The following is a 27,056-nucleotide window of genomic DNA, read 5'->3' as shown; positions in this document are numbered from 1 at the left end:
CCAATGTTAACAAGTTAAACATAAAAGCTGCACGATATATCGTAATGTTTATATCGCAATGGTTTACAAAAACATATTTGTTTTTATGACTGCAACAGTTAAACATGTTTGAACAATTTCAAAAGTTGTAATGATGCTTTTCCCAGAAGGAATTTGAAACATGTAGGTTAGAATTTTAAACTATTAAAAATATTATCTTCAACATTGTGCACCAAACACTCTGATAAAAGGATATTATGCAACTGTTTAAATTCCTTTTCTAAACACATCATGAAATTAATTAAAATAAGAGATAATTCACCCAAAAAAAAAAATCTGTCATAATTTACTCTCCCTCATGTCATTTTAAACACGTATGACTTTCTTCCTGATCACAAAATAAGATATTTGGAAGAATATTGCTAACCAAACAGTGGCGACGGTACCAATTCAGTTTATGTTTTACAGACACAAAACCAATGCAAGTAAAAGGGTGCCATCGTTGTCCGATTCCCTAACTTTCTTCAAAGTATCTTCTTTTGTGTTCTGCCGAACAAAGAAAGTCATACAGGTTTGAAATGACAAGAGGATGAGTAAATGATGACAGAATTTTCATATCCCTTTAAGGTCAGATCACAAAATGCAAAACAATTTTGTAGTTCTTTAGTTATATTTAATACTTTATATTTTTATAAGCTGTGTTTTACATTACTTTGTGGAACACAAGAAACAAGAGACTTGAGATGATACTTTCTAGAAGACGCATTGAACACATAATGACTGGGGTACAAGGTTGATGGTGATAATCATAAAGTAAGGCATTTCTCAATACAGTATGTCTGGGCTGGATGAGATGAATATGGGGTCTTGGCTAATTATGTGATCACAGTCGGAGCGGTGCGGCCAGTCTTCTCCTGCAGCTGCGAGATCTTTAAGGCAATGTCCACCAGAGGAGCCAGCATGACCTTTAAACAACAGTTGAAAGACATTCAGTTAATAATGCCGTTTCCAAAAAAGAGAAAATACAATAAGGTTACATACAAGTTGGGGTTAAATGGAAACGGATGACGCTAATGTCAGCAACTCAAGCCTTTAAATTTAGATCAAAGAGTTTCCTAGAACTAAAAAGTGACCGTAGCATAATTCTGAGCATCACTGAGTGTGATTCTTTTAGACAGATCGATACGCTTGTGATCAGATAGAATTGAGAAATTGGAACCATAAACCATATATGCTGCGTTGAGCATGCCACAAACTATTACTACTCCAGCTTCATCTGCTTTTTCATGTAACATAAAAAAAAGAATGCGTTCTTGTGACGGTAACGTGGCAGGCAAAAGAATGGAAGGTGGTGGTTGTCATCAACAATGGTTTCACCTGTGGGTCCTGATAGATTTTCTGTTGGTCCTTCTCGTAGCTGTCAATGTAAAGCCTGATGGTTGCCCCGGCGCTTCCTGTCCCGCTGAGCCGGAAGATGATCCGTGAGCCGTCTGAGAAGATGATCCTCAAACCCTGACCATCGGGAAGACAGGAAACAGGGATGATGAGCAAAACCGTGTTTTGGAAAGTATGCAAAAGTACCATGAAATTGTGTTAGGTGTTTAGACTGAAATGTTCAGGCTAAAACAGTTGTTGTCCATTATCCCATACCGACATGTTTCAAACACAATAAAGATGATGAGGTTATTCTTTCAAAACAGTAATGAAGATCGCCCGTCAATTCAATATGATGTCATCAAATATTGCATGCTTTTTGGCAAATGGAGTTGCAGATATTCAGTTGGTTCGTATGTTAAGAATAATCTTTTGGTATTGTTCAGGGTGGAGATTTATTTAGACAATTTTGATTTTTTGTTTGATGGGTCCCTGGACCCCATTCATTTTTATTATAAAAAAAGAAAGCAAAGTGTACACAAAAAGTCGTACAGTATGGTTTTAGAATGACTTGAAAGTACTTGAGAATTTTATTTTTGGGGCGAGATGCCCCAAGTTTTCTGATATCTCACCTGTCCTTTTGAGACACTGCCATCAACAGGATCTGTGTATTCAAAGTTATCAGCCTTCTCCACCTGATACGTTTTATCCCCAGAGGAGAACTTTTGCCCAACAAAGCCTTTATCAAACATAGTTGTCTGTAATTCCTCAATCATCTTATTTGCAGCATCAGAATCCACCTCTTCATAGTCATACCTGAAAGAGAGATTTGCAACAACGTTACAAACATAATTAAGAATGTACTAACCTACATTTGTCCAGTATGGTATCCCATCGTCAGGTTTCATCTACAGGCTAACCAGCAGAGGGCAGTCCAGTTACAGAAAGCAACCTTTTATCTTCCACCAATAATAAAGTTTAACCAAAATACAACCTTTAAATTTTAGCCTTTATATCCTCTCTTTGGGCGTAAACTAAACTCAACCCTCAATCCTCCTTTAAACATAATGCAACAAATGACGTAAACAGAGCTTAAAGCAATAGTTCACACAAAAATGGTCCCCATTGACATTTATTTTGTGTTCCTACTGAGAAAAGTCAATGGTGACCATCTTTTGGGTGAACTATTCCTTTTACTTGGCCAAACATTCCTGTGAAATGTTTCAGGTACCTTGTGAAAAAGTTCCTCCCAAACTTCTGCCAATGGTCTTTCATGATGTCCTCAACACTCTGTTTGCGAGTGGCCAGTATTGAGAGCCATGCGAGCACCGCCCAAAGACCGTCTTTCTCACGGATATGATCGGAACCTACGTGAAAAAAATATGGTTTAAAAATACTATGATTTGCAACTCTGTCTTTATAATACTACAATTCTTCATCGATAACGATAGCCGATTATGAACTTAATTCTGAAGATTATTTAGAATTTCCTGTGATTCCTTCATATACTGATTTTTCAATATTGAACTTAAAAAAGATTCCATACACAGAGCCCAAATTCATATTTCGGTTTCATATTTTGATTGACAGGATACATCGGCCCTGATCATTGGATGTTTTTAATCTATCGGCCAATACAATAGCTTTTATCGGCTAATACAGACTATTGGACGATATATTGGTACATCTCTAGTTTATAATACAATAAAAGTTATATAATGTTTAAAAAAGTTTATATATAAAAGTTGAGCTGTCAGATATGATTTTGTCAGTAAAATAAGCAGCATATGGTGCAATTGTGTCATTGATATAATTTTGAATTAAACCAATGTAAAGGTTAGTAAGTAACATGTAGTGTTTTAAACAAAGATGGTAAAAAAAGATTTTGAAAACGAAAATCAAATGAGGGTGTGGCTTGTTGTCTCCACTACAAATTGAGGGGATTTATTAGAAGTAGCCATTTTATTCAGATATGGAACTCGCATCAGACTGACAAATGGAGGGGAGGAGTTAATGATGTATTGCCCAAGCCATCAAAATGACATCATCAGAGAAGCTTCGTCCCTCCAGAGAAGAACATTTACAGACTTTGATTAAAAACTTTTTTTTGGATAATCGAATGAATTGTACATCACAAAAATAGTAATGTGCGCTAACAAAGTAAATATGTTCAATTTTGACCTCACGAGGAAATAAATACAAATAGTTTTAGTTTCACTAGAAGCTTCAAAGCTACTTACCGGTACCGAAGCTTTCTTCACCACAGAGGGATAACTTGCCTGCATCCATTAAGTTTCCAAAGAACTTCCAGCCTGTTGGTGTCTCACAAAGGGGTATCTTTAAAGCTTTGGCCACACTGTACAAAAACAAAAAATATATCTGATACATAGATAATATATATACATCGGCGCAAATTGTGGGATTCCATATGCAGTATGGCCTTCAGCTCTTTTAAGGGATTGTGAAACATGGGTTAAGATTAGTTTGAGGAAATTACATTTTATGTTTTTAGCAGATGTATTTGTGCAATTGCAAGATTCTTTTGAGCATTCAAGGTACATTTTACTGTATCAGTATGTGTATTCTATGGGATTCAACCCATGACCTTTGCTCTGCTAATGCAAACAGTCCATCAATTTAGCTTTTATTTAATGAAAAATACAAGAAAACCTCAGAATAGCATATGATTTAAAAGTGACTTTAAAACCAAGTATTTCTTACTTGTCCAGAGCCCCACTAGTGGGCATACTGCGAGCCAGACCCTTTACGCCAGTCTTCTTGAAATAAGGGATGGATGTAATGTTGGCACCGATGACTGCCACGGAGTCTGAGGGGTTGACAAAGAATCCATTCTTACCCAAAACCATGTTTCGATCCTGCAAGCAGAACAGCAGAGAAAAATTATACTTTGTAATGAGGATGCTTCTGTTTTAAACTTTTTATAGAATTGACTTTTTGTGCAAGTTGAACAATATTGTACATGTTTAAATATATACTTTTACAATAATCTTGCTCATTCAAGCAGTATATTTAAGCATGGAAAATGTTCCCATATGCAACTCCCCACTATATTAACTTCCTACAGTGTATCATTGTGTGAAAATACTGCATACCCACGCACGCACCCACTCACAACTCTTTCAATTGGATGACAACAGCAGCCTCCCGCATCAATTGAAATGAATCCATCTTTTACACCACGGACAAGAAATAACTTTGTAAACTGTGTAGTCTTAACTGTGTAACGAAGCGTTTAAACAGCTGAATATTCATTTAGAGCTTCACTTTTTTTGTAAATGAAAAGTAACTGAGGTCTGGGCCTCATTTATGTCTACTGCCATGCATTTAAAATATACATTTAGTATGCAAGTACTCGCATGATCTCGGCATCGCTATTTTCACACTTTCTACGAGGTAATCATTAGAACTTACACCATCACCATCAAATGCTGCTCCAAGGTCATATTCTCCTCCCTTCATAGTGTTGACCAGGTCAGCAGCATATGTTAAGTTGGGATCAGGATGGTGGCCCCCAAAGTCTTCCAAGGGGACGCAGTTGACCGCAGAGTTAGCAGGGGATCCCAGCTCTTCACATACAATCTTCTTTACATATGGACCAACCACTAGTTAATCAAGACAATAAATAAGTCTTTATTTTTACACAACAGCTCATAAACATGATAAGACATTAGTTCCAACAAGTATAATCCTATATATCATTATAAAGGATGTAAAAAACAGTTTGTTTTGCTAGTAATATGCTCTGCTAGTTGAGTTACAGGAAAGCAGCTTATCAATTAGGAATTTCCGCACGATCGTTTAGATTGGAGCATCAACAAACTGGGAATTATGTATGGACAATTTTTTTTTTATATTTATAAATCTCAAGAAATGGCATAAAGGGGAGTGAATAATGACATTTTGGGTGAACTATTCCTTTAAGCCTAAGCATATTTATGGGAATGAAATCCTCACCTCCGTGCATTGCGTCCAGTCGTACGTTGATGTGATTGGGCCCTGAAAGCAACTCCTTCAGAGCAGGAAAGTCAAAGATCTCTCTTAGCATCACAGCATAGGATTCCACAGAGTCCACGATTTCAACTGCAAAAAGACACAAGAGAGGATTTTAGACATAAAAACACAAAAACTCAATAGAAAAATCCCTGTGTGAAGTAATATATGATACCGGTAAAGGGCTTGAACGTGTCAACCTCAAAGGTTTGTTTCCCAATGGTTGAGAGGTCCACTTTGAGCTCAGGGCAAATGTGGTACTCCTGGAGGCTTTTGCTGATCTGAAAGATTTTGTCCGTGATGCCCTCTGGTGCTGGACCTGGAAGAGACATACATTATGCATTGTCTTAATATTACTTTACATGTTGCACATGCTTTCATCCCAAGCGATATACAAGAGAGTGTGAAAAACAACATAATCGCTTTACATGAAGTATAAATAAATACTTAAACATTCAAACATGTACTTTAATAATTCAATGTATAGATCTCTAACCTCCACTGGAAATGTTAAACTTGATGCCAAAGTCTCCATTGGGCCCGCCGGGGTTATGACTGGCTGTCAGGATGATCCCTCCAATGGCTTTGATTTTACGGATCACACAGGACACTGCAGGTGTTGACATAATTCCATTTTGACCAATGACCAGCCTGCCAATCTGTGAGATTATAGATGAGAGAAACCGCAATTTGCTGGTTTAAGTAAGAAATTGATCAGAAAACCATACTTTGAACCATTTGAGATAAGTGCTCTGTATTTGGTATTTGAGTTTAATGTTGACATAACCTCAACCCTATTGATGTGTCCTCTTGTATGATGCATACATGCTAAGGACTGTTACACAACAATGCATCGCAATCAATGCGACAGGACATTCAAATGAATTCAATGCGGTTCAAAGGTGTAAAATGACATTAAAAGATATACACATTGAGTTTTGTAGTGAATAAAAATGTTCACTAATACAGCCCTAATGCAGTAAGCACGCAGAAGAACGTGACCTCAGACACGCCTCCATCTCATCGCTTGACTCGCTGCGCAGATCGACCGTCGTATGACATCTAAATACCGCGAGAACGATGGTTCTTCAACGCTATCACGGTACTTTGATGTCATACGCAACGCTATATAAAATCTGACACACCTCCAATGTCAAAGCAATTCTCGCTTTTTCATAAAACAATAAAGTTCTAGCTTCGTTTATTAAAAGATCAGCCTGCAACATGATAACAGGGGACGTAATGACGTCACCACGCAGCAGAGCTTACTTTGGCAGCGCGTGAAATGTCAAAGGTGCCTCTAAACAATCTCGGCTCGAAATATCAACGATGTGCTTTATTCAATGATAAAAAAAACAAATAAAACTTACAAACAAAATGAGAGCAACAGTTTAATTCGAGCTACGTTGATGTAAAACTCAATGTGACAGATCCCTTCCATTCAAAGTCGTTGAGGTGTACATAGACATCAACACTTGACAGTCAACAAACTAACCCCATTTGCGGCCGCAATTTGGATGATCAACTGAATAGCGTCTTTCATGAAGAATCGTCCATCTCCTCCCACTACCAGAGTGCCCTCTTGCCTCTGAGCAGGGTCAACTGTGGAAATAATACTCTGGATGAAGTTTTCCGCATAATGCTGATTCTGCTGGAACACGGTCACCCTCTTTCTTAAACCGCTGGTTCCGGGCTTTTGATCGGTGTACGGTTTGGTCTTGATTACTGTAATTTTCACCATCTTGCAGCAGCGGTGGGTTTCTGTCCCTGTCCGGGTGTCACGTTCCGTTTAGACGTGTGTGTCCACGACCACGTAGCCTGCCTGCTAACACATTGGGCTTTCACTGACACGCCCACATTTAAAGGGACAGCATTACTGCACAATGTATAGTGTGGTTTGAAAAGTAGAAGACAGCGCTGTAAAAATCCTCCAAATACCTTCGTTAATCTTACAGTAATGTTGACTGTTTTATGGTGCTTTTTGTCTCTTTAATGAGGAGGGCAGACCCATTCCCCATCCACATGTGTAGTATGAAAAAAAGAAATTGCTATTATCTAATGCAACTTAGGATGACTTAAGACATTCATTATATGTGAAAAGAATAATAGTATTAGAGGTCCTCTGGGTCAGAGCTTTGTTTGTCTATTGCATCAAGTCTCACTCAGGCTTCATTCAAACGAGAACAAAGTTTACCATGATGCAAGGTTTGCATGTTACCGTGATGTTGCAATTTTCTTTCAAAAATATAGGTCAAAAGCCAAAATTAAGCAGTTTTATGTCCCAGACGTCAAAAATAATGATGTGGGAGACACAAGAATATCTTATTATTATTATAACATATACATTTTGAATACAAAGCTCAAATGAAAGTGAACCTACAGTATTTAGGCTGGTGAAGGAGAGGTAGAGAATAAGTACAGTGTACTACTTACATGTCATGTGACCTTTAGTGTCTTGTTCTACAGTTACAGTAGTGAAAGTCAAAGGGCAAAATAATTGACCGAAAGATATTAATAGATTCTCAAACCTACATGTGGTGTTAAAGGCCAAGGAGGAATAACAGAACTGGACTATGCCCATTGGCCCATACCCAGAATGAGCTATACAAATGAATATTATGGTTTGTTTAAGATGTAATGTAATGTGTATACATAATTCAAGGATAATAAACGCTGTATTTTCCACATGCCTTTGAAGTTTTATCACCTTTTTGCCCCGCCATTCCGATATGTGCAGATTTTTTACAAAGCTCATTTCTCTGAAAAGCGAGGTGAGCTATGATTGGCCAATTAACCAGTGTGTAGTGATTGGTTCTAATACTGCAAGCGTGTAACGGAAATGTAACGCTTATTAACATATTTGGAACATCAGGTTCCAAAGAAATTGTACTTACAGGTATGCCCACCTTACTTGCATATACATTTGGGCGGTCTTAGTCAAATCATACCACGAACTGATGTAGGTTTGTGGGGGTGTGGTTTCAGGCAGGTCTGGGTGAGCATTCGCTTTTAGAGATTTTAGAGATTTTGTTCCGACACTTAAATTTTTGCTATTTTGAAACACTTCTTTTTGCGCCATATGACCCATTTAAATAGTTCAATTTCTTAAAAACATGAATTGATGAGTCGTGAAACATAAATGGCAGTTTTTTATAATTTCTAAAACATTTAATAATGTTTGGTGCATAATATTGAAAATAAGATCTACTGACAACTGATTATTATTTAATGTAAATAGAAACACATTTGTCTCCCAAAGGCATAGACAGGCGAAATATTTTTTACAGTACTTAACATATAATTTGAAAACCATCTTAAACCATCATACACCTGCACGATTCACAGACTTGGTATGATGCTCTCAACACAGTTGTATGTCCACTCCTGTTGGCTGTTTACAGACATGACGTGCTGACACACCTGAATAGAAAGGAAAACAGACATTTTGATACGTTTACCGCTGACTCGGATTTTGAGACTTATTTTTAGTTTCTGTCGGTTTTAGAATGAAATGCATCCCATAATAAGGAATTAGCAGGAGGGAGAAGTCTCACCATTTTAGTCCTAGCTGGAACCTCAACAGCAAACACACTCATTGCCCTGCTGCTCACACAGTTCTTGCTGTTTTCATTGTTAATGTGCACTGTCACCTTCTGATTGGACTGTTGATATGGAGCGTGATTGATACATTGAAAAAAATAGAAAATTGTACAAAGTACATTAAAACAACAGATCCAAGAAATCTGAACAACAGGCTATAGAGTATGAGAGACTTTTGTTTCTCATTAATATATGTAGTTAACACTAATATAATTACATTACATATGAAATCGTTTTAAAACTTTAGTGATTGATGTGTTCCTCTGGTCACATTATGTCCTTTCAGTTGAGTTCATCTATGTAATGGTTGCAAAGAACATTAGAATTCTACTCATGACCAGAGTTCCTTTATATAAAGCAATCCAAACAAATAGAGTACACTCTATTGAACACTCAGTGAATGTGAGAGGCATACAGACATTAAGGTTATAGTTTACCTAAAAATAAAATAATCTTGTCATTTAAACTTTTTTGTTGTAAGGCCCCCTTTGTGTAGAATGCATTGCTTTGCGGCCCCCAAAATAAAGATTTATAATCTAAAACTTAGAATTTTAATTAAACCAAAAACATATTCAGTTGGCGGGGGTCTTATTTTTTTATGTTTGATTGCATAAAATCTATGAAGAATTTCTGTATTTCATTAAATGCCACAAAATCGGTGGCCCCCCAGATCCATCTTCGGGCCCCCAGTTTGAGAACCATTGATTTAATCCCTCATGTCGTTCAAAATATATTTTATGTTCTGATGAAGAAAGAAAGTCATACAGGTGTGGAATGACATGTCGGTAAAACAAAGATGTAAACATTTTCTGGGTGTACCATCCTTTTAAGATTATCTTTATTACCGAGAAATGGGAGATATTTGTTCATATTTAAAGACCGAACAAGCAGTCAATATATGTGACTGCAATGAAGGACAAGAGTACTGAAACACAAAGAATGTAGGCTTAAACAGTTTAAAGGGAAAATAATAAAACAGTCACTTTATCTAAAAACATTAGCTAAAAGGATTGCAAACTAATAACCACGGACCGACATACATACCTTATTGGCAATGACCGATGAGATTCTGCTCTCTCCTTTGTATGTATAAACCAAGACGCTCTCGTGACCCTTCAGAGATTTTGCCTCTGCTTTAGAAGTGATAGACCTCTGTACAGCTGAATTTAACATCTTAATCCCAGAATCCAACTGAACAGGCTGTTGAGTAGCTTTGACGTCCTGACAGTAGACTTCAATAACAAATGGACATGCCTGATTGGAAAAAATAAGATATGCATGTGTGGTCTGAGCTTTGTGTGTTTGGATTGACTTCAGAGAAAGATAAAAAAGGTAATCACATTGAGATGTTCACATATTCAAACTGTACCTCCACCATCTCTAAACTGCGGTTATAACCCATGGCTTCCAGGGTGAGCCATAAATCTCTGGGGTCACCCTCACGATCATTGGCTTCCATCAGATTGAGCTCCATGAAGCCTTGTCTGGTCAACTCGTTATTCTTTGTATCAAAGTTCTCTACAGGACAACACATCAAGATGAAAAGGTTTAATGTGTGATTTTTAAAATGTAAACTGTCAGGGATCAGGGAAGAAAAACCCAGATGCAAGCAGCGATGCAGACAGGAATGACAAAGACTTTACTTACACAAAACAAACAACCTTGATGGGGGAAAAATATGTTAAGAATGTTTACAAAACAAAAGACTACACACATAGGGGCAAAACATAAGGACAGGGAAAAATAAGTCTTATTATAAACAGTAACACAACTTCTCACAAAACACGGAAGGGTAACAAGACAAGGCAAGGCAAGGCAAGGTAAAACACGATACATACAATTCCAAGGCAAGGCAAACACGAGCGTACACAAAGACTCTATATACATGGACAAAGTACATTCAAGAACATTCAACGCACGAGCAAAGGAGAATAGACATGACGATATTATATAGGGAGACAGACAGGATAATTAACAAGGGGCAGGTGTGGGTAATGAAACACTCTGGGAAAGATAACGAGGAACGAGATGGGGGGCACGAAGAAGCAGACCGGAGAGAGAGTATATGGAAGACCGGAGGGGTCAAAATCTCTCTCTCACATAAAACATAAGACTTCGTCATGAATCTGCCCAAGACCAAGAATAGACATGACATGAAGGAAGAAAACAGTAAACATAATGTCTTGACAAAAGTCGAAACCTAAGGAAGTTGATCTGACAACCAATCCTGTAATTTGCCATATTAAAATAATGCTACAGGTCTTAAAGGAAATTAAACTACATTAAACTACAGTTGATACATTATAACACATCAATTGATTGTTATACTTTGCATATTTAATGTGTGTAGTGGAGTAGGCGGGGCGAGACCGTGGTTCGAGACTGGTGAGTAATTGTTAATGAGCGCCAGCTGTGCGCGCACCGGTCTCGTATCACGTAGGAGATCGGGAGCATATAAGAGAACGAGCGACCGGACCGTCGAGGAGAGAGGACCGGGCCCGAACATGTTTTATGGTTGTATGTATGTTTTACTTCGGTGTTTTTGTTTTGTGATTTGTTTTGTTCGCTGGCGGTCGGCCGTGAGGGGCCACCGGCTGTTATTATTTTTATTAAACCTTTATTTAAATGTCTTCCGGTTCCCGTTTCCTTTCTTCCTTGCATTGCAAACTTTCTACATTGGTGCCGAAACCCGGGAGGAAGGAGAGACATGCTGTCGGAGAGCGGTGCCGGAGAGTTCGGGCAGCGCCGACGAAGGGCAAACATGTTTTATGGTTGTATGTATGTTTTACTTCCGTGTTTTTGTTTTGTGATTTGTTTGCAGTTTCCTTGCATTGCGAATTTCTACAATATGGTTATAATTCTGTAAGACATAATTTTTTTATAAATAAATTTGTATTTAGATAGATTTAGGTAGATAGATGGCTGACCTTTAAATTTTAAAGTGTATACAGTGTGTAAAATACACAGTAAAAACCTTTGCAGACAGCCCAGGCATCCTCATCGCATTTCTCTCCACTCGTCCTCTGCTCAAAAAAGTTGTACTCCTCAAGACTCAACAGACCATTTCCATCCAAATCTATTACATCAAAGATGTCAGACAACGCCGCCCTGCGGAACGAAAAGGTATGACCTCCATGTATCAAATAATCTTAACGGTGACCAGCAAAGTTTTATTATACATTTATTGTAACTGACTCACGTGAACTCTTTGGTTAGTTCCAGTTCTCCAGACTGGTCACGGTTGACTATCTGAACTGTTTTAGTGGTGGTCTTCCTCGCCTTCTTCATCAGTCTGCAGCCAGTGGTGAACGGCAGGAGGAGGTATGAGCCGGCGTTGAGCTCCCCCCTCCACACAAACCTCTGTCCATCAAACACATGCATTATACTTATTCATTGTTGTTTGTTTCACATTTGATTACAATACCAGCGAGGCAATAATTAAAGCTAACAATAACTACCAGATAACTTTAGCTTCTGAGTTACAATTAAAGGGATACTTCACCCAAAATAAAAAATATTTACATAACATACTTACTCACCCTTATCTTGTTCCAAACCTGTATTTCTTTGAACTGGTGAACACACAGGAATATATCTGGAAGATTGTCCCATTGATTAAATGGTGGGTGGGATCTGACATTCTTCCAAATTTCTTATTAAGTGTTCAGCGAAACAAAGAAATGTATACAGGTTTGGAACAATATAAGGGTGAGTGCATGATGACAGAATTCTCATCTTTGGGTGAGGTTTCCCTTTAAGTGGACTTAATGAACATCCTTTTTTACATGTTATAAAGCTATATACACACGTCGCTGTTCTGCAAAATATGCTTAATGTCTCTCTCAAACATATACGTGAATCTTAATTTATCAATAAATACTTTTATGATGTGAATTATTTTTTCAGCCTGCCCCAGAGTTTATGTGTCTTTGGTATGTAAACACAGAGAATGAATGCAAATGTCTTGTATCTATATATTGGGATTTAAGTTGACTTATTGTTTTATTAAAAATCTTTTTGTCCACCCTGTTGCCATGATTTTGTATAACACACAAATGTTAGTTAAATAGTGTACGTTTGCAGAAATACAATTATTAATTTCTCTTTCTCAGAAGTATTGTGTAGCTTGCAACAACCCTTTCAACCCTGTAAACTTCCTAAAGGCACAATATACTGTCACACTGCAGGGTTCTCAAAGTCTGCATTAAACATTTTTTACAAAAGAACATTCTCAAATCATAGTTGGGTTGCATGAATCATCGGGTTTTGCACAAACTTGTTATGGATTGGTATTCCATAATTACACTGATAATATAATTTGAAATAACCAAAACTGTATTAAGATAACTATATTAAAAGGTGTATTTTAACAAGTATACAATATTGGGACAGCAATTTTTCAACAAAAAGTTTTATAGAAAGATCTTATATTATTTTATCATTCCTTAATTGAAAGCATACATTACAGTACTGTTATCTGTAGTAACTGTCAGAAGGGCAAATTTGAAGTTATTAGAAGGAATATTATGGCCTTACTAACCTCCTTATCTCTCAATTCAGTGAAGCAAACTAAGTTTGAATCTTCTTTTGTCTCGTTACCCGTCACCACATAGAGAGCCGTGTCCACACACATCCAGGGGGAAAGCTTTTCTGAGGTATACAGTTACGAAAAGCCAAAATCTTCTTATTGAGGCATTTAAATAACTCAAAAACAATGCACAATGCAGTATATGACTTTGGTGCCTACCAGGATTCTGACTGAGGTTGAGAGGCTGTATGGTCAGGTAGACACTGGTTGTCTGCGGGATATGTAGACGATACTGGAGGGAAACAATCATTCCGTTTTCCTCCACATAAAAACAGCCTTTCATAAGTGTGTGATGCCAGTCCTGGTGAAATACATTGAACAAGGCATTGCTGATATTGTACATCTCTTTTAAAAGTAAAAAAAATAAAAAATATTTCTGTTATAAACAGTAACAACTGTGTTACAAATAAAAACGGCAGCAAAAATGAGGCAAATCAGAAGGAAACTCATGCAACCACATGGGGGCGCTATTGCAAATGTTTTGCTTAAAAAAAGGTACTGAAAGATCTGGGTGGAAACCTCAATATTGAAAGATATTTAGTCTAAAACTATACAATATAATGATTGTATCAGGGCTGAAATTTCAATAAACATCAAAGAAAATCATATCAAACGCAATATCAATGTAAATAAAAAAGGTCTGAGGAAGCCTATAATTCTTGTCTAAACCGAGTCTTTTTGTTCTTTTAACTGCTGTTGTTTGGGTCCATCTAAAATGTTACAGCAAATATACTCTCAATCATCAAGTAATCAAAAACTTGGAGTCAAACAGCCTCTTTTCGGACCCAACAGAGGGTAGTTTTTGGAAATAAACCTTGTCCTGGGGTGCCACAGAGGCCTTTTAATGTTTAGAATTGGTTTATGCTTCTTTTCCGAGTGCTAAAAACATGCTCCTGAAATGACACTTCTTCAACAAAAGCAATTTCCTCCCAGAATTTATGCCGGGTTGTGAAACGTGTTAAGGATCAAATCATAACACTTGGGTGGTTTGTCCACCCCGAATCAAAATGAAGAAAAGCGCCCAAGGCAAGTGTCTACTTTAAAAGGCCCTGATGTAGTGTCCCAAGGAGATGGGTCACTCGGCTGGACTAATACACTGCCCTGTCACCTCCCAGAAACCTCTGTAATTTAAAGGCCCGCGCACATACCGCCAGCTACCATAAAAACACACAACCTGACCCTTTCCAATCCCTACACCCAATTATCAAGCTCATGGTCCAGGTAATACAACAAGCTGGAACTGAGACGATAGAACTTTCTTCACCCAGGAGCATGTCGTTTTTTTCCATACTCTTTTGCTTTGACGAGTTTGGTCATTATTTTTCTGGGGTAAAGCAAACCAGCTGAGGTTAAAGTCAAAAAGAGTGCAAACAAAGGGAAAGGGATCAATAGAATAGCTCCACTCATATCGACCAGGTGATAATTTGCTACCACTAGGCTTGAATACAACAAAAACAAAGCAAATGTATGGCTGCCCGTAAGGCACTCGAGTTTGGACAAAGTTTACGTTGTGGCCAGAATTGACCTTGCTAGACACTGCAAAAGCATTGATTATACATATTTATTACTTTACTAAACCTAAAGCTACACGCCATGGAAGACATTGCGTGACAAATATTTAATTCACCTAAAAATGAAGATTCTGTAATCATTTACTCACCCTCTTGTCACTTCAAACCTTTATGACTTTCTTTCTTCCGCAGAACACAAAAGAAGATATTTTGAAGAAATTTGGTAACCGAAGAGCACTGGACCCCATTCACTTCTATTGTATGGGCACAAAACCAATGCAAGTGAAAGGGGTTAACAACATTCTTCAAGATATCTTTTGTGTTCTGTGGAAGAAAGAAGAAAGAAAAGAAAGTTATACAGGTGTGAAATGACAAAAGGGAGAGTAAATGATGACAGAATTTTTATTTTGGGTGAACTAACCATTTTTAAGGAGTGTTCTTAGACACAACAAATGTGTTAAACAGTGATATAAGAAATCATTCCAATGTTCAATAAACAGTTATATTGGTTATTAAATATTATTGAAAAGAACTGGGAAATATTAGTTCCATCAAATAATATAGTTCCTTATTTTCACATGGGGGCTTTCTATGATTGCCAAGAATAGACGGCTCTTGGTTTGGGGCTCCTCATTATATAATTACAATATGTAGTACGCAATGGTTTGCAATGACCCAATAATTTTATTTCTTTAAAAAGTTATGTATAATCAAATTTTATATTGTTTCAATATAGTTGAAATACATTTTTGACACATTCTCCGAATATATATTGTAATATTTACAGAATTGCATTTTTACAATCAAACGGTCCCCTATTCTTGGTTCATGAAAACAGTAAGTGTACTCACTGGTATGCATTTATTGGTTATAGTGGGCACAGACCTTAAGAAACTAACACTGTTTAAACATTCCCCATCATCATTTTTAGTACCTGTATAGATTTGGGCTCTGCCAGTCTGCCAGACTTGCTGCCGCCAGTGGACATAGTGATGGCAGTGGATAGAGATGACCGGCGACTGCGAGCAGAGGATGGTCTGGAAGAAGAGCGACTTTCTGCCACAAAAAAAAAACATAAAAAATTGACCTTAAAGCAGGTTTTTCATTAGAACAGTGGCATCACAATGCACTTCAACAATAAAGAAAACAATGCACATTTTACAATGTAAATGCTAATATTACTGGGTTACAAAAAAGCAACTGGTTGATTCCTACTGTACATTGGGGACTAAAACAGCACTTTGGTTTTGTGTCATTAGTAGAAAAGAAAATGTGTATATCACCTTCAAGTGAAGTAGTCTTGTGTTTTTTGGTCATATTTATAGGATAGCATAGAGCAGGGGGGCAGAGAAGGAATGGGATCACATTCTGGACTGTACAAGATAAACTCTTTTATATCATAACCCTTGTGTTACACATTTGGCCACAGCTCTGATGAAGTTCAGTTATGTAATACAATGTTTAATGTTGAGTTCATCTTTCATTGAATTTGTACTGCATCTTCACTAGACCTGTAATATACCGTAATAATGACAACTATGATTACCTTAATCAAAAGGCTTTAAAAGACCCGCCCCCCCCCACAAACCCTCTATTGAGCTCACATTATGATGTATGGCACAAATCCAAATGAGACCATTTGTCATTACATACCGGCGGGGAAATCAATAGCTAAACCATTAGTCGCTATCTAACAGCCTCCAGTGTGAAAAATAAAAACAGAATTGTGTGTGTTTGTTTTTTGTGCACGTCAAATTTAAGACTTAACATTGCCCATACAAGAGACCACCTGATCTGATGAGACCAGAACAAAACCAAACCAGAAATCTCTCACTTTATATATATTTTCATACACATTTTATATAAATCTTACAAATCTCACATTAAAATGAAAACACTTACAATAATCATGTATTCTTTTATTAATGCTTTCATTAATATCCTAAAATATTGATGTTGATTCTACGGCGTGTTAGAGTTTGGATCAACCAACTCTATTTAAACTCTCGCTATCATACCTTTCCTGTGTGTGGTGTCTAGTTGTGTCCTGTGCTGTGTCTCTGGGGCTGGCTGGGACTCTTTACTCTGAGGGGAGCTGTCCAGCTGGTTTCCAAAATTCTGTTTCTTCAGTTTGGCATCAGCCTCGATCTTTTCCAACGCTGCGGTCTGACACTGCTCTACTGTAGACCCAAAAAGCCTGCAGAACTGAATAGCAGCCTGGCTTACAATACAAACGTGTATTCGTATATTTCTGTGCAATTATTGCATTGAACTTACCTCTGCATAGTCTAACTTTCCATCTTTGTTAATATCTGCTAAAGTAAAGATTTCATCCACTTCCTCGGGTGACATTTTTTCTCCAGTCTAAAATGACCAAACCATAACATAAAAAAGGGATAATAGCAGTGCAGGTCATGGGTTCGACTCCCAACATACTTAAAGAATACCTCAGATTAAATGAATGTCTGTCAAATTCATTCATGAAAAAGACAGCAGTTACTAGGCATAGTTCACCCAAAAATGATCATTCTGGCATCATTTTCTCACCCTCTGCATGACTTTCTTTCTCCCGCAGAACACAAAAAAAGATATATTGAATAATGTTGATAACCGAACAATGCCGGTACCCATTAATGTCTATTGTACGGACAAAAAAACAATGCAAGATAATAGGGTCCGACGTTGTTCGATAACCACCATTCTTCAAAATATATTCTGTGTTATCTTCAGGAAAAAGAAAGCAATAAAGGTGTTTTTATTTTTGTTCAAACTCTTTAACAGAGTAAACACTTACTGAAGTAAGGACTTTACTGAGCTCATCGTGTGAGATGCATCCATCACAATTTATGTCGAACTTCTTGAAAATCCTCATAAGTTCATCTGATTCTGCAGGGTTTTCCTTCTTCACTATTTCACAAAAATCATCAAAATTCAGCTTCTTGGTTCCGGGGGGCCAATATTTGTCTAAAGCCTTCTGAGAGGGATTTCGACCTGCTTGCTGAAGAACTGAGAAAAAAATCATCAGAGAAATGGGCAATAATTCTGACCACTGAAAATAACCTGGTTTGACATATATGATCATTCAGTGATATTTCTGTAGGTGAAGGGATACACACTAGTCAGTGTGCATTGGGATATTTGTTCCAATGTTCAATATGCAGGTATTAATGTAATTGGATTATGCTCACCAGTGCACAGTTGGTCTTTCGAAGTAATGTTCACCAAACTGGATCTAAATACAGACAGATACGCAGCCCTGCATGTCATATAAAAGCGTTCTTCCTCCGAGCGCTGCATTATGAAAAGACTGTATCGCTGACAGATGTGTTACTGCATATTGTTAAACTAAAACATTTGTTTTGATCTAGAAAGATCCGTGTGTATATTGTTGTTGGTTCACTATCACGTCTGATTGCCATGACTGCCATGTAAACAAATCCTGTTCAACGGTGCGCACTTGAAATAGAAAACGGGAAACAAATGCTCTTCAATGGTCTGTTACAATATTTAGTTATTTGTGTTTTTGTGTGAAATAACGCGAGGATATTCTTTATACCGTGTTTTCAAACATGTAGCGTGAAATTGTTTTGTCACAATAGGGTTAAAACACTGGTAGAAGTGTGTTAAAGCAGAGTGACCGATAAGTGTTTCCGGGGAACTAATTTACTGTCGCACCGCTCCGAACTACAAATAAACGCGCCAGAAGTAGAAAAACATTCAAAATGCCGTAAGTTACCACGAAAAATACCGTAATAATAGCATCGTATATTAGTTCAATTTCTGTAAACGGGTTTAAGGACTCTGGCTTCTTTATTCGTATGCATTGACTATGTTTATTGCCCTTTCTTGTACCTACACTTTAGCTGCGGATTTAGGTTATTTTCCACCTCAACCCGGAAATAATGTCAGAACTCCGCGTCAATGTTAATACATTCTCTTAATGTTCTAATACTACTAAATCACTTGTGTCATTAATGTTTAATACTAAATGCGTTTCATGTTTCTAAATCCAGACATTATTTCCGGGGTTTGTGGTGGGAAATATCCGAAATCTGAGGCATCTTGAACGCAGCAAAAGTGTTGGTGCGGTGTTTTACAACCTCCTTATTTTCATCTCTGATTCCCCCACAGTGTAAAGAGAGCCCTTCAGTTACACGACAAAGAAAACGTGAGTTCAATTCATTGCAGTTTTTAATCATAGAAGACTTTTGTGCTTTAGTAGTAGTGTTAAGTTCACTTTACAAGGACCATTGCTGTTCAGTGTTTTATAGTAGCTATAATTCCTATTTGGTTTAAATATATTTGTTTATTAAAATAACAATATACAGTAGATTATTATACCATCTAAAGGACCATAATTCTAACATTATTTCTATATTAGAGCCCTGCTAAGAGGCATGCACCAAACCAAAATTATTCCCCTATGACTGGAACGCGGTTGATGAGTCCTGCAACTAAACCTGGAGGTACTGGAAACCACAATCTATTGAGACTTTTTTTCTTGTGAAGTCATGTGTGTGAATGCTGTTCTTTTTATTTATATACACAATCGTCTACTCATCTCGTTGCCTGATATTTTACTGTAGGAATAATCTTATCGATTTTTCATTTAGATCAGCTTTCTGCGTAGCAGCATTAATGACGTATTTACCCTTGCTTATTTGATAAATCACTGACATTTAGTGCTTCATCAGCAGGTACTTCCAAAGCAGATGGAAAGAAAACGAATACCCCTAAAACAAAAAAGCCTATGACAGATGAAGAAAGGTAAGGATGCTAACAATTGCAAATCAAAAACATCCCAACACTACTTTAGAAAAATAACAAAACACCCCAATAACTTAATTGAAGGCGTATAAGAACGAGAGCGCCACCAAAGTGTTTTTTCATGAGGTTACTAACATTGGTTTAACTGGAGCAGTGGAACAGAAGAAGAAATTTCTCCTCATTACTGGATATTTCCTTTGTCCCACTTGGCTGATAGCCATTATGACTGATCAGAATTTAATGACAGGACATGGAGGGAATTTCATCCCCAGCAAAAAGCCTCTTTGATTTACACAGCACTAAAAATAGTTGGATAAGGAGAGTTTAAGAAAAGACCTATTTCCTTTCCAACGCATACTAACACAGAGCTCCGTGCGATCCATCAAGACAAGCATTAGTTTTGAATTTTATAGTGCAGTCATTTAAGAGGAAGCTAGTTAAATATATATAAAAACATCAATAAAGAGAGCGGGCTTATGATTCATTTAAGAAAGTATTCATTTGGGGAGTCAAAGCGAGAGAACTGATCTTGTGCGGAAAGACCTTGAGCGTGATGGGGCGGAGGGGCTCGTGGAAGATTTTGCCAACTTTTAAATTTCTCTCCCAATATTTTTAAATATGTATTAAAAATGTATTAATATCTTTTTCTTAGTCAGCTAGTTATGGCCTCACAGACCCCGTGCTTGAATATTGAATACGAAGCAGGAAGCCTGTGTCTTTACCGAGCAAATATTCCACACAACTGTCATTGTACTGTACGTGTCTGATTAGCAGTTTAATGATAAAATACATCTGCAATTTCTTTCAGAATTGTGTTCCTCAGATCTAAGGTGAGAAGATCCGTCAAAGACATAATGAAAAACAGGCATAAGCTGGAGACATTAATGGTATGTATATTAAACATGGTTGCATTACCACACTTTTCTCAATTTCTGCCTTTATGCAGGAATGTTTATAGAGTGGCCAGACTAGACTAGACCCATAACCATCATGGGCATTATTGTGATTTCAGCCGCCTAGACGACGTTGATTATTAGTGATTTATTCGTTTTTCACAGATATATTTTTTTATTATTGTATTTATTATTATACACGATTCCCGCAATCCTGAACTTGTAGTACAGGTTTAGACGGGATTGATGTGCGAAGCCACCGACAGTTAAAGCATCTTATTGGTTCTGTAGTGCTGAAGTGTCATGTAAGATAAAGAAATGGGCCCTTCTTTGCTTGGCCATCATGTTTTTGTCTGTGGATGTAGCCAGTAGAGGGCAGTAGTGAGCTGAGGAGTCTGTTGCTGATGGGTCCTGCGGACCTACAAACTGAACTCAAGAGGCATGAAGATCTTTGTGAGTTCTTTCTCTAAGCTCTCTGTCCCTTACATACATCGATAACATATTTGCACAAGATGTTTCAGCTGAAACAAACATGCGATTTGCTTTTCAGCGTCCAAAGTTGCATCTTCTGCACACAGACCAGACACAAACAAGGGTCATGTCAGAGGTGAGTGAATCAAATGAATGTTCAGACTTTAATTCACATGTTGATTTAACTTTTATACCATGTACAGTTGACACCCAACATTTCAGATCAGATAGCAACCAGTTCAAAAACAGAAAACATTTCCCTATCACAAAACGGTCTTTGTTGGGCCCTGACACAAGGATAAGTTATGTCCCGTATTGAATTGATTCCAATTACAGTATGATGATTGTGACCCTGTTGCTTTACTTGAAAGAGGCAAAGAAAGAAAACATTTTGTTTTACGCTTGTATGCCAGTCGTGATTGATTTCAAGTTTTGTGTCTTGGTCACATGAGACATCGAATTGAGATTTGGCTTTTGAATGCAGCGTGTTCATAAACATTTGTTATGATCTCGGCAAATATAAAAGGTTCTCTTTTTCCAAGAAAAATATTGCATTTTCCTAACACAAACAACCAAGAACTCGTCTTCATGGGACTGAATTAATTCGATTATTTCAAGCGCACATTCTGCCCCCAGCAAAGCTGCACTTGTGATTCAATCGCACAATGGTGATTTGTTGCGACTCAATGGTCAGATTGTGATGAAGTTCAGCGTGTTTTTAAGATAAGGTCGCCTGAAATTGTTTTAATTAGTCACACTCAAAAACCTCTGTGTATATGTTGCTTGGAGTTTGACACCAAAGGAATGTCACGATTCTGATCACATGGCGAAGCGTGAAAATTATAAATGTGGAAACAACAACAGTACAGCACAGTTTTTACATTGACGGCTGTGGATAAGAATCAGCCCTTTGTTGTTTGATGAGATGCATTGAGTAAACAAATTGTTTATCAAGGCCTCAGGAATATTACAAGTTTAGCATGGTGGACATTGATGTATCTTGGATAGACTTGTAGTGTGGGCTTTAGATGTCTACATTTAGAGTTTATTATAAACCTTAAAAGTGTTCATTTTGAAATTTTTACAAATAAAAAACATCTATAAAAGGAGATTCTACATTATTCATGTTACTTTAGCCAAGTAAAGGTCAGATTTTTGTGCCTTCGTTGCGGCTCACATGATGCTTTTTGAAACCGCCTCGAATCATGCTGGACTAACAAGTATCATCAGGGTTGTGTATGTTGTCATCAAAGCAGGACTAAAACATTTATATTTAAGTTTAACTTTTCAGGTCAGATAGTAAGCTAAATACTTTGTAAGGATAATAATTGTGCTTAATTAAAAAACACTGTAGGATTATTATAAAAATATGGGTATCTTTTCACACATGAGAAGATAGAACGCAAAGAGGGAGAAATGTGTTTAGGTTCTCAAAATTTGAATTAGCCAAATATTTTTCATTTACTTGGTCATGAAAGACCTCTTTCTGTGGGGGAATTGAAAACTTGTGAATTAGATTCTAGCGACAAAAATTGAATTACTTGTCGTCTCCGGGAAAGGATTGTGATTGTCCATGAAAAAGAAACATTTTCCCAGAAGCACAACTAAATATGGAATGTTTAAGCAAGATGCGTTAGATATCAAACTCTGGGAAGCATCGGAGTACATCTGAATCAAATGATTTTTCTCATGTTAGTCTGAAATTACACGATTAAAGTTTCTTAAAGGAATAGTTCACCCAAAAATGAGTGCATTGTTTGAATTTGTTATTTTTGGTGTGTTGTGACTAGTTGTCCTCCTCATATTTAATTTGTATTCACAATACACAAGAACCATAAGATAAAATGATAAAATAAATAAATATGCATTTGTGTTTGGCTGAAGGAAGCCATATCCATCTGGGGTGGCATAAGGTTGGGAAAATTCTGAAAGAAACTTACATTTTTGGGAGAACTTTTTCTTTAATGTTGATTTAACTTTACATTTTCTAATAGTTGTGAATGGTATTTGAAAGGCCAGAACCCTCTGGTATGATGCTTTAAAATGACACCTAACATTTGTCATTCGTTTACGTGTTAGTTTAAGATGTCTGTAAACAGTTTCCGAGTAAAAACAGAACGCCGAGACACCATTAGATTCTGGCACAGATCACTAATACCCTGGATTTCAGAGAGACACATCATTGCCATTAGAGTTCTCAGCCGCTCGCGCAAATACACTCACAGCGTCACTTGAGCTGCCTAAGAGCCGTTGCGGATGACACATGATGGTGAGGATATGACACTACTCGATGTAAAAGCCAAGCTGTGTGATACCGCCAAGACAGCTGAGAAAATCCACATGGATATTTTAACTTTGACAGGCAAACCGCTGAATCCATCCCCCAAACAGAAGCCTTCCCCCTCAGCATTTTAAATGCTACTTAAAATATTCTTTACAGTGGTAGATGGCAGCATTAAGGGGACTTTTAGCACGACGTTTATGCGAAACCCCTATAGGACAACGAAAGTTTTCCCGAGCATTCTAGAGAAGCCATCTCTCTTAAATCAGTCCCACCATAAAAATTCTCGCTTATTCAGGCATTACCAAGTCCACAGCATCGCGCGCGCATGTTGCTGATGAGCGCAAAATGGAAAAAGAGAGAGCGCAATAATTCTGAGGCAGGTTTGTCGCCTGGTACGGGGGTATTGATTATTTCTGTGTGGCGAGAGATTTGGAAAATTCAATTAAAGGAGCTGAGCAAAGGATTCATAAATCGGGCCCTGCCTCCGCCTCTCCGACGCCCATACAGAGACATTGTTATGTTCTAAATCAATGTTGCACTTCACAATATATTTTCTTTGGAGCATGAAAATAAATAACATTTAAACAGTTCTGCTTACCGCTGAAACAAATGCCCTCTCCGTCTTCGCGAGGTGGCCTCGCGTGCGCATCAGCACACGTCCAAGCAGATTTTTATGGCAAGTTTTCCATAAGAAAATCCTATATAATATGAATTTTGCGATGACAAAATGAGAAGGAAGGGAGTGGATCAGCAGTATAAAAATTGATCAGACACCAGATGGGGTCGAGCTGTGGGAGATTTGTAAGACAGCCTTAATAGACTGTATTAAAAATTCCTTAAAATGTAATAAAACAAATAGGTTTTGGGTTCTTGGCTGGGACGGGGTCAGAGACCCTGCTAATATCACATCAATCCTCGACCGCTGAAGGATAAATGGGGTCTGTTTGGGCTACATTTGAGTCTTTTTAATGGAAAACACCAGCACAATTAAAGGGCTGCTGTATATTTGAAGGTTTTGGGTGGGGTGGGTTGAAGCCAGCAGTTCTCTGCATGCTGTGTTTTGGTCACACATGTCCTGCAGGGGAATGAAATGTGAGGTAACGTTATTTTAGCTGCATTCAGATCATTTGCATTTAGATCATCTAACAATGGCAGCTGCAGCAGTCTACAAAATTCATGACTGATGGGATGATTTATATGGTAAGAGCCTCTGGAGTTAGACTGGACGTGGACATATTCATGCATACTCTATGTAGTGTCCAGCTTTAAAGATGTTAAAAATAAAGTGTGTGTGTTCATGCGTGTTGTTTTTACAGGTTTAACACAGACCAGCAGCTCTTATGAATTTCTGAAAGCACTCTTAAGGTATTCTTCACATTCTACATTTTTGTCTTGTTACATTCTTGTCTTGTAAGTGAATTCTACAATCATTTGTATTTTTTGATCAAACCAAATTGTTTTAAAGGCTGGCCTCTTTTTACTTGGCCCAGCAAGATGATCTTTAAACAACACATGCTCTCTGGCATTGTGGGGGCGCGTTTTGTGTAGACAAACATCACACTTAACAGATCTTCTAATGGTTTGTGATTTCACGTGTCCGGACAGTTATTTGATGGATTAAAGACCTCACCTCATTATTATGCAAAAAAATGACAGAACTAACAAATAAGATTGCTAGTACATCAGTATCCAAATTTTTTTTGTTTATTATTGACAAATGCGGTGTCCTAATTTAGTCATATATTCCATTAAATATGGTTTAACACAAGTTATTTTGAGACATGTCTCAGTAGTTTTGTGTACATACAGTGGAAGTCAATGGGGTCCATTGTTGTTTGGATTACCGACATTCTTCAAAATATCTTCTTTCATGTTCTTGTGAATAATAAAAGTCAAACAGGTTTAGAAGGACATTTAGGTGAATAAATAATAAATACATTTTCATTTTTGGGGGAAACTATTCCTTTAGGAAAGTGACAGCGTTCAAGATCCAGACAAACCTTACTCTATGTGAATTAATAAACAGTGGAGCTCTGACGGAGAAATAAAAATGTATTTTACACACACAAAAAATAGTATTAAGGAATTAAGAAATGTATTGTCTTAAGAGTGAGTTTCGTTAAAGTAGAAAAAAAGATATGTTGAAACATGTCAACCAATATTATTAAGCAGTTGTCATAAACTAAAAAAAATTCACACAGGTATACAATACATATCACATATTTTTCTATCACAAGATACTTTTACACCCATCTTATTTAATGTCTATTTAAATGGACATGGCATATTGAAATATGACAGATTTAAAAAGACACACATCGTGCGTTTCACAAAGTTGTTTATGCAATTGGGTGCGCAGTTGCAAATGGAACAGATCTCCGTTTGGCAAGGCTGGAGCTCTCTGTCAGCGTATTTGATGTACACTGAACATTCTGTCAGTCTGGAAGCGGTGAGATGTCTGAGGAGGCTGTCAGTCTTTCCAACGTAGGTAAAATGAGACAGCGCTCCAGACATCTTGCCATCTCATCTCAGACACATTTACATTGAATCCACTCGCCGAACGCTTTTTTCCTTCCTTTCACCGGGAATCTGACAAAATGTTGATTCTGTAATACACGTCGCTGCCAAAATAGTGCTCTTATTGTTGGTATACTGTCCCATTAGGACTGACGCAGAGAGAAATCTTTAGACACCCATTTCTGATACATATATACATTTTTGTGTGTGTGGGTATAAAAAAAAGCAAATACACACACATACATATCCACAAAGATGTACTGAAGTTAAAAGAACTAATTGTTGATCCGTTTCTTTACTTTGGCAGCCGCTGAGGAATCTTCTCTTGGTGTCCGACTTGGGTAGCAGCTGGTGCCCACTCAAACATTTTCCTATTTCTGCCCAAGGTGGATCACGTAACTGTCACTTTATCACTTCTAGAGGCCACGTGAAGGACAAAAGCTTAAGCTGACCTAACAAAACACACACTTGTCACATCCAACCCAGAGGACAGCAGTTGGCAAGAACTTGTTCCCAAGAACTCATGGTTCATCTATTTGGTCTGTTAACTGTAGGCTGTAAAGTCTGACCGTCAAGTTTAGAGAATCAGAGTTTTAAGATCAGCAGCCAGGATCTAATAACAATTTGATCTTGATGGATATTATTTTTCAACATTAGCATCAGGCTTTTTTGTGTGTTGCTGTCCTTTTTTCTAATGTGTAAAACAGTTAAACAAAATCAGTTCCTTCTTTCATTTTGTGTGCGTGGCTGTAGAGCTGGAGCACGCCGTAACACAGTAGCCCCTTTGTGACCCGATAACATTTATAGTTGTAATGGATTTTTTTTAATGGCCGTCATTAACTCGCACAAAGAGGGGTGAAAAAGATTGCTTGTACTTTTTCGCCGGTGTTTCAGCTTTACAGCATTGTGTTCATATACGTCTCCTTCCATCATTTTTGTTTTACAGCCCATAGATTTGAAATGTTTCAATGCGTAGCTGTGGCATCAGTTTTTTCACTTTTGTTGTGTTTAATTCATCTTTCCTTCAATTACCTCATGAAAATCAAACATTTATAGTGATA

General features: G+C 37.4%; 3 protein-coding genes across 7 annotated transcripts; 1 reads left to right on the top strand and 2 right to left on the bottom strand.

Annotated features, from left to right (window-relative positions):
• Nucleotides 1–630: 630 nt before the first annotated feature.
• pgm1 (phosphoglucomutase 1) lies at nt 631–7,201 on the bottom strand. The gene is made up of 11 exons (XM_056751401.1): nt 6,860–7,201; nt 5,861–6,023; nt 5,540–5,683; nt 5,329–5,454; nt 4,786–4,976; nt 4,075–4,229; nt 3,594–3,709; nt 2,585–2,720; nt 1,986–2,169; nt 1,357–1,491; nt 631–944 (listed from the first exon to the last, which is right to left on the bottom strand). The coding sequence occupies exons 1-11, from the start codon at nt 7,103–7,105 to the stop codon at nt 855–857; spliced, it is 1,686 nt and encodes a 561-aa protein (XP_056607379.1). The 5' UTR covers nt 7,106–7,201; the 3' UTR covers nt 631–854.
• Nucleotides 7,202–8,497: 1,296 nt separating this feature from the next.
• On the bottom strand, nt 8,498–18,384 carry efcab7 (EF-hand calcium binding domain 7). Its single transcript, XM_056750329.1, has 13 exons — nt 18,252–18,384; nt 17,858–18,069; nt 17,341–17,427; nt 17,082–17,268; nt 15,998–16,119; nt 13,712–13,853; nt 13,505–13,614; nt 12,164–12,324; nt 11,939–12,072; nt 10,334–10,482; nt 10,009–10,218; nt 8,919–9,026; nt 8,498–8,784 (listed from the first exon to the last, which is right to left on the bottom strand). Exons 1-13 carry the CDS (start codon nt 18,358–18,360, stop codon nt 8,704–8,706), a joined length of 1,812 nt encoding a protein of 603 aa, XP_056606307.1. The 5' UTR covers nt 18,361–18,384; the 3' UTR covers nt 8,498–8,703.
• itgb3bp (integrin subunit beta 3 binding protein) lies at nt 18,376–27,056 on the top strand. Of its 5 annotated transcripts, XM_056750332.1 has the most exons (10): nt 18,385–18,556; nt 18,663–18,790; nt 19,195–19,231; nt 19,445–19,529; nt 19,758–19,830; nt 20,639–20,717; nt 21,089–21,176; nt 21,274–21,330; nt 24,795–24,843; nt 26,303–27,056. In XM_056750332.1, exons 2-10 carry the CDS (start codon nt 18,786–18,788, stop codon nt 26,307–26,309), a joined length of 480 nt encoding a protein of 159 aa, XP_056606310.1. In that variant the 5' UTR covers nt 18,385–18,556; nt 18,663–18,785; the 3' UTR covers nt 26,310–27,056. The 5 variants fall into 5 exon arrangements, with proteins under 5 accessions (XP_056606311.1, XP_056606310.1, XP_056606308.1 ...); XM_056750333.1 differs by having other exon boundaries at nt 18,376–18,790; nt 19,761–19,830; XM_056750330.1 differs by having other exon boundaries at nt 18,385–18,790.

This window comes from Triplophysa dalaica, chromosome 6 (assembly GCF_015846415.1).
Source record: "Triplophysa dalaica isolate WHDGS20190420 chromosome 6, ASM1584641v1, whole genome shotgun sequence".
NCBI classification, from domain to species: Eukaryota; Metazoa; Chordata; class Actinopteri; order Cypriniformes; family Nemacheilidae; genus Triplophysa; species Triplophysa dalaica.
The sequence above is the reverse complement of the archived record's forward strand: the minus strand, read 5'-3'. Positions and strand labels throughout refer to the sequence as shown.

Excerpts from the sequence above, each read along its gene's own strand:
- pgm1 (XM_056751401.1), bottom strand. The coding sequence starts at position 7,105 with ATGGTGAAAATTACAGTAATCAAGACCAAACCGTACACCGATCAAAAG. Across the intron at positions 4,230-4,785 it reads CAGCATTTGATGGTGATGGT|GATCGAAACATGGTTTTGGG; the intron begins GTAAGTTCTAAT and ends TTCTGCTTGCAG. Across the intron at positions 945-1,356 it reads AAATCTATCAGGACCCACAG|GTCATGCTGGCTCCTCTGGT; the intron begins GTGAAACCATTG and ends TGTTGTTTAAAG.
- itgb3bp (XM_056750332.1), top strand. Across the intron at positions 19,530-19,757 it reads TCCTGCAACTAAACCTGGAG|CAGGTACTTCCAAAGCAGAT; the intron begins GTACTGGAAACC and ends GTGCTTCATCAG. Across the intron at positions 19,831-20,638 it reads CCTATGACAGATGAAGAAAG|AATTGTGTTCCTCAGATCTA; the intron begins GTAAGGATGCTA and ends AATTTCTTTCAG.
- efcab7 (XM_056750329.1), bottom strand. The coding sequence starts at position 18,360 with ATGCAGCGCTCGGAGGAAGAACGCTTTTATATGACATGCAGGGCTGCG. Across the intron at positions 12,073-12,163 it reads GAACTAACCAAAGAGTTCAC|GGCGGCGTTGTCTGACATCT; the intron begins GTGAGTCAGTTA and ends TTCGTTCCGCAG. Across the intron at positions 10,483-11,938 it reads TGCCTGGGCTGTCTGCAAAG|AGAACTTTGATACAAAGAAT; the intron begins GTTTTTACTGTG and ends GTTGTCCTGTAG.